At 52.3% G+C, this 15,337-nt stretch overlaps 1 protein-coding gene across 3 annotated transcripts; it reads right to left on the reverse strand.

Moving 5' to 3' along the window:
• Positions 1-550: 550 nt before the first annotated feature.
• Positions 551-14,013, reverse strand: TNFRSF6B (TNF receptor superfamily member 6b). 3 transcript variants are annotated; one of them, XM_075900952.2, is made up of 6 exons: positions 13,701-14,010; positions 10,968-11,080; positions 10,145-10,327; positions 8,760-9,138; positions 6,217-6,411; positions 551-1,490 (listed from the first exon to the last, which is right to left on the reverse strand). In XM_075900952.2, the coding sequence occupies exons 3-6, from the start codon at positions 10,217-10,219 to the stop codon at positions 1,207-1,209; spliced, it is 933 nt and encodes a 310-aa protein (XP_075757067.2). In that variant the 5' UTR covers positions 10,220-10,327; positions 10,968-11,080; positions 13,701-14,010; the 3' UTR covers positions 551-1,206. The 3 variants fall into 3 exon arrangements, with proteins under 3 accessions (XP_075757067.2, XP_075757066.2, XP_075757068.1); XM_075900951.2 differs by lacking the exon at positions 10,968-11,080; XM_075900953.2 differs by lacking the exons at positions 10,145-10,327; positions 10,968-11,080 and having other exon boundaries at positions 13,701-14,013.
• Between the last annotated feature and the right edge of the window lie 1,324 nt (positions 14,014-15,337).

Genomic DNA, 15,337 nt, shown 5'->3' on the forward strand with positions numbered 1-15,337 from the left:
GGTGCAGGGGGGTTGGGCTGGGATGCAGGAGCGGGTGGGGTGCCAGGTGAAGGCTCTGGCCAGGAGGAGCTTACCCAGGCAGCTCCCTGCCAGCAGCCCGATGGGCATTTCGGGCAGGCTTCCTGCCTGCTGCATTCCCACCCACTGCTCAAAGCGGCCAGGCCATGCGCTCCCCTTGAGGGTGGGGTTCTCTGGGGGCAAGCAGGGCCCAGACAGCTCCCTCTGGCTTCTTTCCAATGGGAGCTGCAAGATTGTGCTGGGGGTGGGGTGGGGGCGCGTGACCCCCACAGCCAGCTGCTTTGAGCAGCGTGCGGGGGCGTGGCCGGCAGGGAGCCTGCCCGAAGGTCCTGCCAGGCTGCAGGACAGGGCGGTCCAGATCCAGCCCATGGGCTGTAACTTGCCCGCCTTCGTGCTGGGGGCTTGCCTCAGTGGCTGGAAGCGGCGCACCCGCGTGCAGACATGGACTAGTGCAATCCGAGGACGTGTGCGCGCACGAGGGGGGGATGCAAAGGCGGAGCCAGAGGAAGAGAACGAGAGAAGAGGCAAAGGCCATTTTTCCGTTTCTGTGTATCAAACCAATACAAAACAAGGCACTGTAGAAATACGTGTACAAGAGGCTGTAACCCAGTGACCTCAGGGGCCTCCTAGAGCCAACGCAGCTCCGGGATAAACCCCTCTTGGAAAGTAACTTAGCGTTGGAAGGTGAAAGGCAGGTTTCCAATGGAAATATTTACAAATCGTTTTTAAAACAGGGTCAAATTAAACTGCTCAGAGGCCTGAGAAAGGGCCACGGGGATCCTTGTGCTGTCAAGGGGCATGGAGTGCGCTCCTGGGAATCGGACAATTCTGAGAAAGCAGGAACAGCATCTACCCTCCACTCCAGAGGCTGGAAGGTTTATGTTCAAAGTGCGAGTTTCTCTCAGTTCTCATCCAGCTCCACTTGAAGGGAAGTTCCGCTAGCCCCGGCACAGACTGCACTACAGACGTCACCCATGGCCAGGACAGACAGACAGACACAGAGACAATGGCCAGCTGCCAGAACGGAGAGGCTCCGGAACGAATCAGAGACTGCATCTTAATCGCTGCCCCCCCGTCCGTCCTCTCCAAGGTGAACCTCAAGTTAGTGGGTGAAAAGTTAATAAATTAAACAAGCCTGACCAGCAACAAACCAACCAACCTCACTCACTCCAAACTCCCCCAGGTCTGTTAATTCTCTAGTGGCAAGGAGAAGCGTCTCCGCACCTTCTCTTCTACCGAGTGCAGCTTGGCCACCCGCAGCGCGTTCAGCAGCACTTTGACCAGCTCCAAGTGATCCTTCTTCAGGTGGGTGAGGTACGTGTGGAACTTCTCCTGCAGGGCGGCCTGGGAGTCCTTGTGTTGGTGCTCCTTGGAGCGCCGCTCAAAGATTTGCTGCAGGCGCTTCAGCTTTTTCACTGGGATGTTCTGGTACACCACAAAGTCGATCACGGCTTGGTTACAGTCCGCGTTTCCTAGTGGGGAGGAGCAAACCAGCGTGAGGCTTGGTGCGCGGGGACATGAACGAGCCAACCCCACTGCCCTCTGGGGATCAGAACGAGGAGGCCAATCCTCGTGCGGCTGGAGAGGTTCCTGACAGGTGGTCAGCAGCTGAGCCCCAGAAGGGCAGCCAACCTGCTGCCAGACCCAGCAGCACCGCCCAAGCGCTTTCGGGAATACTTTTCAAATCAAGTTGACCCAGACGTCTGTCCCATCTTGCCCCTGCTGGTCTCATCCCACGGCTTTCACCCAGGCTTTTGTCCCACCGATTCTTGCAAAAGCCTTACCACACGGAGAGCGTGAATTTCAGACCTTGGCTATGTACACATCTTGGGCCCACCTTTGTGCCTGTGCTGCCAGAGGGATGCATGACAATGCCCAGGTGTGCACACAGCTAGAGAGATCTGTGCGGCCATGGAAGCTGACATAATTCCCATGCACTCACACAAATCAGAGGCACCCATGCATCGACTGAGCATGTGACCATCAGCCCCCTCCTACACAAAAGCACCTCACTTTTGAAGACTTGTTTGCTCACTGTAAATCAAACCAGCTGAGGAGAGACAATTGATTGCCTGAGGTGGGAGGGGAGGGGCGGGGATGCTGGATTAGTCAGTTATGAGTAGATGGGAGAAAACGTTTGGTTTCTTTTCTGATAAAGCACTACACAGTGCTACATACTCAGGTCTCTGGCAAATGGAATTTTGGGGCACTTGAAATGCTTCACGAATTTGGGATGATTTGGAAGAAGTGTGTCAGCCAAATAAAAATGGAAAACAAAATGTTAGAAAGTCGAAAGTGCTCCACTTCTCCTTGCAAAACATTTTATTTTGGGATCTAGATGATTTGTTTTAAAAAAGGAAAGTAAAATAGACCCAACACACAACAATGCACCCTCCCAAAAAATATTCTGCAAGAGTTGCACCATTTTGTTCAACGCAAAACAATGTTTTTTCCAAGTTTTTGTTTTAGGAGGAGGAAAAATGAACAGATCCCAGTTTTGGTTCAAAACAAATCATTTTTTAAAAATTATTTTTCAGTTCAGCCAGCAAACCAAAAATCAGTTCTACACTCAGCTCTCTTGGGTTAAGGCAAAGGAACTTGCCTTGTTCAAAGGAAGAGTTTGGGTAAAGGACCCAGACAGAAATACCTCCTAGGTGAATACTGAGAGTGTGAGCTCCAGAGATTAGAATCCAGAAAATCATAGAATCACAGAACACCAGAACTGGAAGGGACCTCGAGAATCATCGAGTCCAGTCCCCTGCCCTCACGGCAGGACCAAGCTGCTCTAGATCATCCCAGACAGGTGTCTAACTGGCCCTTAGATATCTCCAGAGATGGAGATTCCACAACCCACCTAGGCAATTTATCCCAGTGTTTAACCAGCCTGACAGGAAGTTTTTCCTAATGTCCAACCTAAACCTCCCTTGCTGCAATTTAAGCCCATTGCCTCTTTACAGGGTTCAAAAAAGAGTTAGATAGATGGAGCTTAGGTCCATCGATGGCTGTTAGCTAGGCTGAGTCGGAATGGTGTCCCTAGCCTCTGTTTCTCTGGAGATGGGTGACAGGGGAGGATCCTGTGGGGATTACCTATTGGCTGTGTCTAGATTTGCACCCCTTTTCCGTAAAAGGGATGCAAATTAGACACAGCGCAATTGCAAATGAAGCAGGGATTTAAATCTTCCCTGCTTCATTTGCATAAACATGGCTGCTGCTTTTTTCTGGCTCAGGGCTTTGCCGGTAAAAAGCGCCAGTCTAGATGGGGATCTTTCGGAAAATAAAGCCTTTTCCGAAAGATCCCTTATTCCTCTTAAAATCAGGGTTTTAGTCTCGGGTTTTAGCCTACAGGGCCACATGTGTCTAGTGCAAATGCACGGATTTCAGTGGCGTGGCACCAGAGTCAATTTGGCCCTATAGCCATACTGCAGCCCAGAACCTCCCAACAGAGATGGACCTAAGGCTGTCTAGACTACAGGGTTTTTTCTGAAAACAGTGGCCTTTTTTCGAAAAACTGCACCTGCATCTAGACTGCCGCCATGTTCTTTTGACATTAAATCAAAAGAATGCTGCGGTTTTTGACAGCGGTAAACCTCATTTTACGAGGAAGAACGTCTCTTTTCAAAAGAGCTCTTTCAAAAAAAGGTGTTCTTGACCGCAAACAGGGGTTTTTCAAAAGAGAGCATCCAAGATGGCCTGGGTGTTGCTCTCTTTTGAAAAAGTGGCTCACTTTTTCGAAAAAGTTGTGGCTGTCTAGATGATTGCTTTCGAAAGAGGCATGTAGTCTAGACGTACCCTACGAGATCAGAATCCACACACTCCCAAAAAGTAGCGCTCCTCAGACCTGGGGATTTGGCTTGGCTCAGTTCAAACGTTCCGTGGAGCAAAACCTAAACCCCAGGAGGGATGGGTTGGGCCCCTTTATCTGATGGCGTCAGCTGGAGGAATTCCACTGACTTCAGCAGCCATATCACTTTCCACTAACAAAGCACGTCACCCTGTCTACGGAGTTGGTATTTGCGCTGCACTGCGGCTGTTTGGGCGTGGAGCTGCGCCTACGTACATAGAAACATACACACACATGCTACCCTGCCAATGCTTTTACAACTGGGAGTTAAAAATATCACTCCATTCATAAGAGTCTCCCTCTGCAAGCACACGCCCTTGCTCAAGAGATGAGTGTGTGTCTATAAATAACCCAGGGGCAGGGTTCAGAGCCTTTTGCTGACATTTATCGAGAGAAGAGCACGTGCCAATGACTGAGAAGGTCGCTTCTTTTCTGACGAACATCTCAGGTGGCACATGGTTGGGAAGTGACTGACAAGGAAGGGGGAGGGAGTCATGACTCCGATTAGAGAATTGCCAGTAGTTCTGCCTGGCATTTATTGAAATGTGGTTGCAGCAAATTCTTAATGAGGAAAGAAGAATATTGAGCAGGGACCCCCGGCTCTGAGGGGATGGAAACCAAGAGATTCCTTCCCCCACAACGCAAGAATGACGGGGTCACCAAATGAAATGAAGAGGTAGCAGATTTAAAACAAACAAAAGGAAGTTTTTCATCACGCAGCGCATAGTCAACCTGTGGAACTCCTCGCTAGAGGAGGTTGTAAAGGCCAGGACTTTAACAGGGTTCAAAAGAGAATTAGGTACATTCCTGGAGGTTAGGTCCATCAATACTTATTGGCCAGGATGGGCAGGAATGGTGTCCCTAAGTCTCTGTTTGTCAGGGGCTGGGAATGGGTAACAGAGGAGGGATCGCTTGATGATTTCCCTGTTCTGTTCACTCCCTCTGGGGCACCTGACATTGGCCATAATTGAGTCAATGGGCTAGACTGACCTATGGTTTGACCCAGTTTGGCCGTTCTTATGTTCCCATGCCAGGTTTGCTGGCGGAAGCATCCCTTCTGCTGCACAATGGGCAAAGGGAAGCTATTGTTTGTGGAAGTCAGAAAGGCCAGACACCTATACAGCCCCGTGGACGCTAAGTAGACAGATTCATTCCGATGCGGGGCAAATCCATTGTCTTCACTCCCACATGGTGCATTTGGGCCAGGGCAGCAGCTTTGAGAAGCTGCCCTACTCATGTAGAGGACAGTCTGAGAACAAAGGCTCAGCGGGAAAAAGACTCACTAGCTAGAAGCGAAACCAAAATTAAAACAAGTTAAAAATAGACCGTGGCGGCTGCCGTCGGGAAAGGCGGCCCAAGTGGCCCGGGCTGCGGCACACCGCTGCTGCACCTGCGGCCAGGCCTTGCCTACTTTTAGTTTCCTTCATGACTCAGAGCTGTGTGTTTTGGGCCGCTAGAGTGACAGGGCCAGAGACAGCAGCACCCTGGCCTCACTGCTGGTTCAGACTGTGGTAACAGGCTGATCTGACATACCTCAAGCCCTGATTAATGCAGAAGGGGAGATCAGCCGACACAAAAGGTGCCCAGAGGGAGAGCTTCCTGATAGCTAGACAGAGAGGTCGGGAGGGCAGAACAGTGGGATAGGTCCAAGTTCAGGGCACCAGGAATTGGTGGGGCAGTGGCCGGGGAGCAGCAGCGGGCAACGTGTGGCTCATCGGGGATCTACGCGTGGCCCACGAGACGTTTCGTTTACTGTTGCCCATGCGCACGGTTGCCAAACTCGGCTGGTTTCGGTCTGCATGGTTTTTTCTTTACCGGTAGCGCTAACATGACACGCACGTCAAAAGCCAGGGCCCGTGAAGGGAGGTGTGGGTTGGTTGCACACCACGCTGACGTGTGCCCTCTGCAGCCAAACCCAGCGCGGCCACAATTCCATGGGCCCGCCCTGCACATTCTGGGGATGCCAGCGCACCGAGCAAAACCACCCGATCCCAGGGGAGTGTCTTGGTTACGACGGTCTCGCGGCCACTGAGATGAAGGAGGCCACTCACGTAGCCCACTTGCTAGCCAAGGCTGCCCCGGGGGCCCTGCCTGGGAAGACGATCTTAGCTCAGCCTCCCTTGAAGCGGGAGGGAATTCGCTGGTCCTTTTTGGAGTTGAATTAAAACCAATCTTGGGCTGTTTAAGTTTCACTGGCACTAACCCCGCGCGTCCGAGTAGAACAAGCAACCCTGGAAAGCTTCACTCCAGCCCCGGCAGCAACAGGACTGTAGTGTCTCCCTGCCCAGGCAGACACAGAATACCCCGCCCCACACGGCAGCTAATGCTAGGCCGTCCCGAGGGGACTCGCTCCTCACCTGGCTCCTGGGTGCTGTTCCCCTTGAACATCTTGCAGGTGGTGCACAGGGCGTCGTGGAATTGGTTTCCCTCCACGTTCGTCTCTTTCCCCTGCTGCGAGCAGCTCTGGTGGGCCCGGCACGGCTCTGTGCTGGAGCTGGAGGAGAAGAACCCAGGGGGGCACATCTCGCACCTTGTGTTCCGATGGGGAGTACCTGCAAGTGGGGCACAGAAAGAGTCTGAGCAGCGAGATACCCGGAGCGCACGCTCACCGTGTTGGGTAGGACGGTGAAAAAAGGGGGCCCGATTCGCCACTGTCCTGTGCCTATGGGGTCATTTGCACCCGTGTCAAGCGAGCACCCGTCACTACCGGACGTCTGGCACCCACTGCTCAGGGTGACAGCCATGGGGAAATCCAGCCCAGAGTCTGCACCTGGCAGTGCTCTGAGTTCCTTCGGGGCAGAGGGAGACACGCAGCTGTCAGAGAGAGATTAGGCCCTGTGCACACAGCATTCACGGGACCATTGCCAAATCCCCATCCGTCAAGGAGGAGACGCCGTCACCAAACTCAGGATCTGGCTGCGAGACAGCCCCAGGCCGGCACCCCACCCAGCTGGATTCAGAACACGGATTTACACGGCCAGGATCAGAAACAAACGTGGCAGCAAACTCAATAGTAAGGAAGGAGCCAGCATGCCAAGAATTCCACACGGGCTGGAGTGGATTGTCTTTACGGGAGCCAAGGAGCCCTGCAGGACACTAACAGGCGAGTGGCTGCCCTCAAGGGTCACTGCTCTGGGGCACGCAGCCCGCATGCCACAGAGCTCTTTGAAGAGCCTGCCACCTCTAAAGTCACCCCATCGCCCCGTCTGGACGCAATCGATTTCCGGACACCCTAGTAGCCGCAAACATGAAAAATGCCCTTTCCGGCTAGAGGGAGAAACCTGTCTGCGCCTCGCGCTCAGGACAGCTGCACTTTGTTGCCATATTGCCCAGGTCGGAAGGCAGAGCGCTTGGTATGAAGCCACTGACCTTAAAAACGGCACCGCTGGTGCAGAATGCAGGAACCTAGCACCGCTGCAGAGAGTCCGGGGCCCCACTGTGTCCCTCTCTTCACTGGCTCCCCATCCCACACATGTGGCCCTAATCACCGTCATCTGTGTACTTGGTCAAATTCAACCTCCCTGGGTCTGGCCTAAGTGATTTGGGCATCTAGTTCACCCTGTCCCATCATGGCTGTCACAATAGCCACTTTCCATGGGAACAAGCCATCAACTCACACTGGAGACTCTGTGCACAGAAGACAGGGCTTTCCCGGTGAATCTGGAATTAGGGACGTGAACGGGGAACCGGTTAACCTGACCGGGTGATGCTTACTGGGTGCTGGTTAATGGGTGCCCGGGAGCAGCCCCCAGATCATGACCTGTTGCAGGCAATGGGCTGCCCCAGTAAGACTGGGAGTTTTCTGGTAGCCGCAGCCCCGGGGCTGGGAGCCTGCTTAGCTGATGAATCAGGATTTTACACCACTATCTGGAATGCTGCCATGGAGACTGGCAGGGCAACATGGCCAGACCTCAGTGTTTTCAAAATATGAGGCAAAATCCATGGCAAGACTGAGCCTGCTTACCATAAAACCTCAGCTTCAAACCAAACTCAAGAGGCCAGTCCTTGATGACTGAGGAAGGGAGGGAGAGGGAGAGATAGAGGGAGAGGTACATCTTTGTGTATGTGTTGTCATTTTGGAAAGAGCACAAATACCACAGGAATGGGGGCAAGATTAGAACTAAAAGATACAAAATCCTGACGAGCCTTCATTAATCCATGGATCATCCAGAGAACGCTGCTTCCGAGTCAGCTTTCAACGCTCTGTGTTACGGGACTGCCTTTTTTGCAGTGGATGTTCAGTCTTATTTTCATTTGACCCTTTCATAGCTTTATTATGGGCTTCCAAAATCCCCAAATAAGGATTCCAGAAAGTAGCCCCATCGCTGAGTTCATTTCTCGGTGCCGTCCCGGGACAGAAACACTTCTGGTCCTCACAATGAACCTTCCTGGCCTAGCTGCCTTATTGCCTTCAGCCATGGGCTGGGGAGCTGACAGCCCCTCTGGTCCCGGGGCAAAGTGTGAGAGGAGCCCAGCTCCACTCTCCCAGAAGGGGTGGGGCTTCCGCTGCTGCTGCAGTAGTAGCAGTGGCAGTCGGGAGACTCTTTTAAATCAGCAGGCCCCGGCGCAAATGTTCCCTTTGACTCCTCCCTTCGGCTGTGCCTGGCCCTTGGTGCCCACAAGAGGCCAAATTAGCAAGAATCATTGAAATATTTATACTCGGGCCACAGTAGAAGGATGTTGCTCTTTCCAAGGACATCACCACTAGAGGGCGACATTCTCTCATGCCCTGGAGTGGGTCTGGCATACCAACCAGCAGAGGGCAGTGGTGCACCTATCTACGGTGAGAATACACACGTGGACTGTCACGTTACCCACTACTACGATCTAACAGGTACCTCCTGGATTCTGCCAGGACGACAACAGACTTTCGCCTCAGCCCCCCAGCTGCAATACCCACCTGGCTGCACGACGCCAAACCCGGCAGGGCACTTGGCGTGCTCAATGCAGAACTCGGAATCCGAGTAATAGCCCTCCCGGCACTGGCACACCCGGTTGTGGGTGGAGTTGCACTGGTGGAGCTCGACCTGCAGCTCTCCACAGATGACATTGCAGTACCGGCACTTCTCCAGGTAGTTCCAGTACTGCGTGTAATGCAGATCTGGGCACCGGGCACACACGGTGGGCTTGTCTCGGGTGCAGTGCTGGGCCACAAAGGTGCCAGGTGGACACTGATGACACAGCAGTTTGTCGTGTGTAATGGGGTCTTTCCAAGGGTAGGTGGGTGTGGTGCTGGAGCTGGGCACCGCCAGGAAAAGCACAATGGCAGCAACCATCCACTAGGGGGAAAAGAGGCAAAGACCGATCAGCCTTTCACTTGCGTTCTTGCAGAAAGGGCATCACAATTACAGCCGCTGGGTACCAGAATCATCACTAGGGCCAGGGGAAACCACCATGGATCACCGTGTTATCGGCCACAGCCATCTCCTCCCACTGTCTTTTCTATGCTGCCCCCTTGTGCTACCCATCCTGACCCACCACTGCTGTTCACGCCAAGCACCTCCGTAAGGCCTCTTCTCGCCATGCCCACATGAAGTGATTGCAACCAACTTTAAAGCCCCCCTTCATTCCTCCTCCCTCTGGGCTTCCCAGCATGACCCCTCTTGTTCCTGCTGGCTCTCAGCCCTTGGGGGCAGGGCCTGCCCATGGTGTGCCTTGCACAGCACAATGCAGACAAAGGCCTGTTCAAACTGAGATTCCTGAACAAGTACATATTCTCCACAGCCCTCCGCGGTGCCCCACCCTAGTCTGAAGGGGAGTTTGCCATTGACTTCCGTTGCGGGGGGGGGGAGGAGGATGTAGCCCGTATGGTGCCCAATACAGAAGTGCGATGGTTGAAGTTAACAGAACTACTCTGGGATGGCAGGTTTTTCTCGGCTTGCAGCAATGAAGGGAATTTTACCAGATGGGAACCCCATGAAAAGCAGAAAACAAAAGACACTCAGAGACAGATGCCTAAAAGAGGCGCAGAGTGATTTCACTCACTTCCAGACATCTGCTAGTGGCTGGCCAGCTCTAAGAGATCAAGAGATGAGTTGGAAGTTGAGATGGGATAAAATTACAATTTAGAACATGAAGTTCTGACTGAGGACTGAAGGCCCTGGAATGGGGGTAGGGGGAGGAGGGAAGTTTTCTATGAAAGGAAAAGACACTACTGCTTCCATACAAATTTAAAACCCTTTTGAGAAACAAGGGAGGGGCTTTCACTAAAGATCTGGAGTGCAACGGAAAGCCCCTTCCTGTTAAAAATGCAGTAGACCAACATCCAGCCAAATAGCACATTACCTGGGATGAATGTCTCATATTCTGTGTGCGGCTGGACAGTACAGCGCTGAGGGTGTTGTTAATATTAGAATTCATGATATTTGGAGATGTCTCCAGATGCTTGGATTGGGACTTAGAATGATCCCTGGGCTGCTTCTCTTCTCCTGGGAAGCAGTGATGCTATTCTTGGCCAAAGCGCCAGCTCTGTTGATTTCAGAGAGAGAGAGACACAAGAAAGAGCATATTAGTGGGCAGCTCTGATCCTGGATGCTGTCAATATCACTATGCAGGAGTGATGCATTGTTTGGAGCCTGGTGTGTCCAAAAGTGTTGCTGAAGAAACCCAAGAAGAACAAGCATTACAGCTGCTCCCCCGAAGCTGAGCTCTCTCACTCTCAGCTTTTAAATGATGTTAAATGATCCAGCCTGAATAAGCAGAGATCCCAAGCAGAGGCCCAATTCCAACATTCACAGGATGGTCTGGAACACAAGAATGTTATAAATGATTGTAGCATCAGGTACACGGCGCCATGGTGTCGTACAGATGGGGTTTTAAGGAAAGGAAGCAGTTCAACAGCTTGGAGGCAAGTCACCTCGGTCCACACAGAACGTGGTTCCTAGAGTAGATGAGAAGCGTGGCTGAGAGAAGACAGGCAGAGGCGGGTAAAGCAGCCCCAAAGCAGGCAATGTTGAACTGTCTTAGACTATCTGGCTCCAGTTCCTGGAGTCAAGGGGCATTTGCTCATTATGGGCCCCTAAGGACACGACGCGCACACAGAAGTGGGTGTTGCAGTAGCCGTGATGAGGAAATGACACGTGGATAAGGATTTTGGCGGAGCAGTGACCTAGGTGAAGTTTAATTCCTGCGAGGATGGAGATGTGGAGCATGTAGATTCACAGATGAAAGGAGGTGGGAGAAGGAAACAGACAAGGATGATGCCAAGTTTTCTGAGAAGATCTGGATTAGAGAGAGAGAGAGCAACAGGGAGTCAGATGCAAGAATCAGAACAGTCAAATATTCCTTCAAAACGTTTAGCACGAAGCAGATGTGTAGCGCTAGAAGCGGGCAAAGTCAAGACCGGCAGGAAGATGAAAAACGGAGGGAGCAAAGAATAAGACGCTCTCCGTTTTCCACTGGTATAATTGCACAGTTGGTTAAATGTTTATCCTCTACGCTACTGTCGCCCACTGCTCCGTCTATGCGACACGTCCCTTTCTGGGCCTGACTCTCAGAGATTGTCTGCTACGGCAGCCTGTGAGGGGGCTCAACCCTTTAGCTGAAAGTATTTAAAGTCGTGCCTTAGCTCCAGAGAGGACACAACCTGGTGGTGACTAAAATCGTGACTGGAGCCCTACCAAATTAATAGCCATAAATGTGTGTCACGAACAGTGAAATCTGGTCTTGGGTGTGCTTTCACTCTACAGTATTATCGATTTCATGGGGGGGAGAGGACATTTTTCAAATGAGGGGTCCTCCTGCAGGGGGGTCACAAAGCTATTTTACAGAGGACGCGGTATTGCCACCCTTACTTCTGTGTTGCCTTCAGAGCCGGGTGGCAGGAGAGCAGCGGCTGCTGGCCAATGCTGAAGGCAGCCCCTGCCAGCAGCGGCACACAGGGAAGGAGAGCAGTAGCTCAACCAGAGCTCGGAGGAGCTGAGCTTAGTGGGATGGGCAGCTCTGCTTCCCACCACTGTGGTGAATGCAGGGGAACCAGACCCTGCTGCTGCCCCGGCCAGGCCTCCAGCTCATGTAACTGAGGGAAGGAGTCTTCGGGGTGCAACGGGGTTGGAGCAGTATTGGAGCTTGGGGAAAGGGGGGTAATGGAAGTGGGGCCTGGGACTAAAACCCCTCCTACAATAACCTTGTGACCCTCCCCCAAAAACCCCTCCTTTTTGGGTCAGGATCCCTTCAAATACAGCACTGTGAAATTTCAATTTTAAATACCTGAAATCATGAGATTTATGATTTTAAAAATCTTATCTTCATGAAATTGTCCAAAACCAACCATGAATTTGGTAAGCCTCAACGTATGAGTGGATTTCATTTAGTATTTTAAACAGCTGAGCTAAAGCAGTTTAAATATTGGCCCTGAGCCTTCAGGAAAAATGACAGAGCAATTATAGGGGTTTTTAATCCAGAGTCTAGCTGAAGATTTGAGAAGCACAATGCAGTAATTCTAAGATGCAGACTTAAAAATGTCCACCAAAAACCCCCAGAACAACATGCCACGCCAGTAGTCTGATCAGCTGAAAGCTATCGGTTTATAAAGTCTGTAATTCCATATTAAAGCTCTTACAATGTATGGAATAAAAATGACACTTTAAAGGAAAAGGTATAGATGTAGCAAACTGGTTTTTCAGAGGCTCTAAAATGGGAGTTGGAAGTGATTAGTACCTTTGCTGATCAGATTGATGAAATACATTATTAAACAGGGTAAAATTTTAGACACACAGGCTATGTCTAGACTGGCATGATTTTCTGCAAATGCTTTTAATGGAAAAGTTTTCCGTTAAAAGCATTTGCGGAAAAGAGCGTTTAGACGGCCACGGATGCTTTTCCGCAAAAGCACTTTTTGTGGAAAAGCATCCGTGCCAATCTAGAAGCGCTTTTGCGCAAAAAAGCCCTGATTGCCATTTTTGCGATCGGGGCTTTTTTGCGCAAAACAAATCTCAGCTGTCTACACTGGCCCTTTTGTGCAAAAGGACTTTTACCCAAACGGGAGCAGCATAGCATTTCTGCAAGAAGCACTGATTTCTTACATGAGATCGTCAGTGTTCTTGCGGAAATTCAAGCGGCCAGTGTAGACAGCTGGCAAGTTTTTTGCGAAAATCTTGCCAGTCTAGACACAGCCACAGAGTTTACATATACACATGATCATATACGACACTTGGAAAAATCAGTCCTAATTACACAAGCATACAAAACTATGAAACAAACCTAGCTTTCCATACATACATCCCACTACAAAAATAAATGAAACTGTGTGTAGCCAATAAACACCAGAAAAGCCCTGGAAATGATTATCTAAGGGTATCTAAGGGCTAGTCTTCCCAGAGCAGGGGAAGGGCTGATTTCTAAAGCACACTCATGTGTTGCACATAAGGAGTTCCTGCCCACCCTGTTGGTGTGCATTAGTCTCCCTAGTGTGCTTTAATAGGACACTTTAATAGGGCCATTACCTGTGCTAAGGAAGGTGACAAAGAGCATAGGCCCTACAGAGATGTGCTACTGCAACGGATAACACGTGCTCATGGGGGGCAACTTCACAAAGAGAAACGGGGGGGGGGGGGAAAGAGACGGATAGCTTCACAAAGAGAAACGGGGGGGAGGGGGGAGAAGAGACGGAGAAAGAGGACCTGTGATTTCTGGACAGCCACATGGAAATTGAGCTAAAACCAAACCCCACCCCATAATGAAATTAATAAATCCTGCGAAAAAGAAGCCAGTTGTCACACACGCAGGAATCCACAGCTACATTCCATCTGTTCTGCACACTCCCTGCATCCCCCCCCCCCCACACTCTCTCTCTCTCCCCCCCCCGCCAGCGGGAGCCGGCTGCTGCCTTTCCCCTCCTTACCGGGCTGAGCGCTGATGCTCACAGCTGCTGCCCTGGCTCTTCTGCTTTCCTGGCCCCATCCCCGGCCACTTTATAAGGAGACGGCGGCCAAGCCTGGCCCCGGAATCCCCGGTTGCGTAAGAGCCGCGAGTTCTGAATCATCTGCATCATCAGCCGCTGGCAACAGGTTCCTCTCCGGCCGGGAGCCAGCCATGCAGCCGCCTGCGAGGAGCCAGCCCGTTCCCTGTCGTGCCGGGTTGGCCAGCCCCCAGCGGGCAGAGCAGCGGGATGCAGCTGGTGCTCGGTTGCTGCCCCCCGGGACCTGCGCGCTGCGCCAGGGCGCAAAGCGCAGGGCCGGCTGGCGGACAAACGCGGCTTTATTACCCGGGGAAGCCGCTGGACCGCCCCGGCCAGGTGGCTTAACGCCCGCGGCGGGGGAGGCAGGAGGGGACAGGGCCACTCCCCACCCAGCAGAGGTGCAGACCCCCCGCAGCACAGGGTGAACGGGTGCCTAAGGCAGCCACCTGTGTAATTAATCGGCGCCGCTTGGGCTCCTCCTGGAAACACCCCGTGCACAAGGCAGCTACAGAAGGGGTGTCCCCCTCCCCCGTTCCGCCAGCCCCCACTTCTGGGCTTGGGGCTGTAAGGACCTGCCCACGAGGGTGGGGGAGCTCAGGCCCCTCTCAGAGGTGGGAAGCTGCCCCCTCCCCCATTCCCCAAGCCAAGTCTCCAGAATCATTAGGCACTTCAGAAACTCGGGAATTCTCTTGGATGGGAGCCTGTCCAGCTACCAGAAAATGTCCATGGCAAACTCTCTCCAGAGCAGGAAGGGGTCCAAACTGGCCAGCACCGAGCACAGGCAGTTCTCAGGGACATTCAGCAAGAAGCTAGCATCCCCTCTGCTTCCTTTCCTTCCCTACCCAAGAGCCACTCAAAGTGCTCCGCACGCTCGGCTCCCCCTTCCCACTTACACTGGGGCATGGATGGGAATGGTCACCCGTTGATAATTAGCTAGGGCCCAGGCCCGGCGTGATGTATACTGCACTGGACTCAAACCAGTTTTCACGTGTGTTTTCGCCTGGAATATTTGTCCAGGAAACAAATCACATCTCCCATTTTGCACAAGCGCTATCTGCACTCTCTTGTTTGACTAGTACACCTTTTCACCCGGACACACTAGGGCCTGATTGAGCAGGGGGAAGGCAGGGAAATTCCCCCTTCATACGTTCTCTTCCCTAGCTGTAAATGTTCAATAACTTCCCAGTCAGGGAATGGTTTTGTCACTTATTGGTTGCATGCATCACCAGGAGTGAACTATGACTCTGATGCTCCCCAAGAGGCCCCATTCCTCAATGTCATAAGAGCCCTGCATGACATCATAGGCCATTAAGACCACTGGAATGGTCGTTACTGGGGGAAGAGGATGAATCATACGGAGAAAACCTACCCGGACACTCCCCCGCCCAGTGGTTTTCAAACAACAGATCGCAAACAGCACTGGGGGGATCAGGTGAGCAGTGGGGGGGGGGGCGGGGGGGCTAAGGCAGCTCCCTGCCTGTCCTGGCACCGCAGACTGCACTGGTCCCCAGAAGCTGCCAGCAGCAGACCCAGCTCCTAGGTGCGGGTGGGGAGGTGGAAAGAACGGGGGAGTGTGCAGG

Source organism: Pelodiscus sinensis, chromosome 17 (assembly GCF_052426305.1).
Source record: "Pelodiscus sinensis isolate ZL-2025 chromosome 17, ASM5242630v1, whole genome shotgun sequence".
Lineage (NCBI taxonomy): Eukaryota > Metazoa > Chordata > Testudines > Trionychidae > Pelodiscus > Pelodiscus sinensis.

What these genes read in the sequence shown, in the direction of transcription:
- TNFRSF6B (XM_075900951.2), bottom strand. Translation starts at nt 10,219, where the DNA reads ATGAATTCTAATATTAACAACACCCTCAGCGCTGTACTGTCCAGCCGC. An exon ending in ATATGAGACATTCATCCCAG is followed by an intron (nt 9,139 to 10,144) that starts GTAATGTGCTAT and finishes TTTTCCCCCTAG; the next exon opens with TGGATGGTTGCTGCCATTGT. An exon ending in GTTTGGCGTCGTGCAGCCAG is followed by an intron (nt 6,412 to 8,759) that starts GTGGGTATTGCA and finishes CCCCACTTGCAG; the next exon opens with GTACTCCCCATCGGAACACA.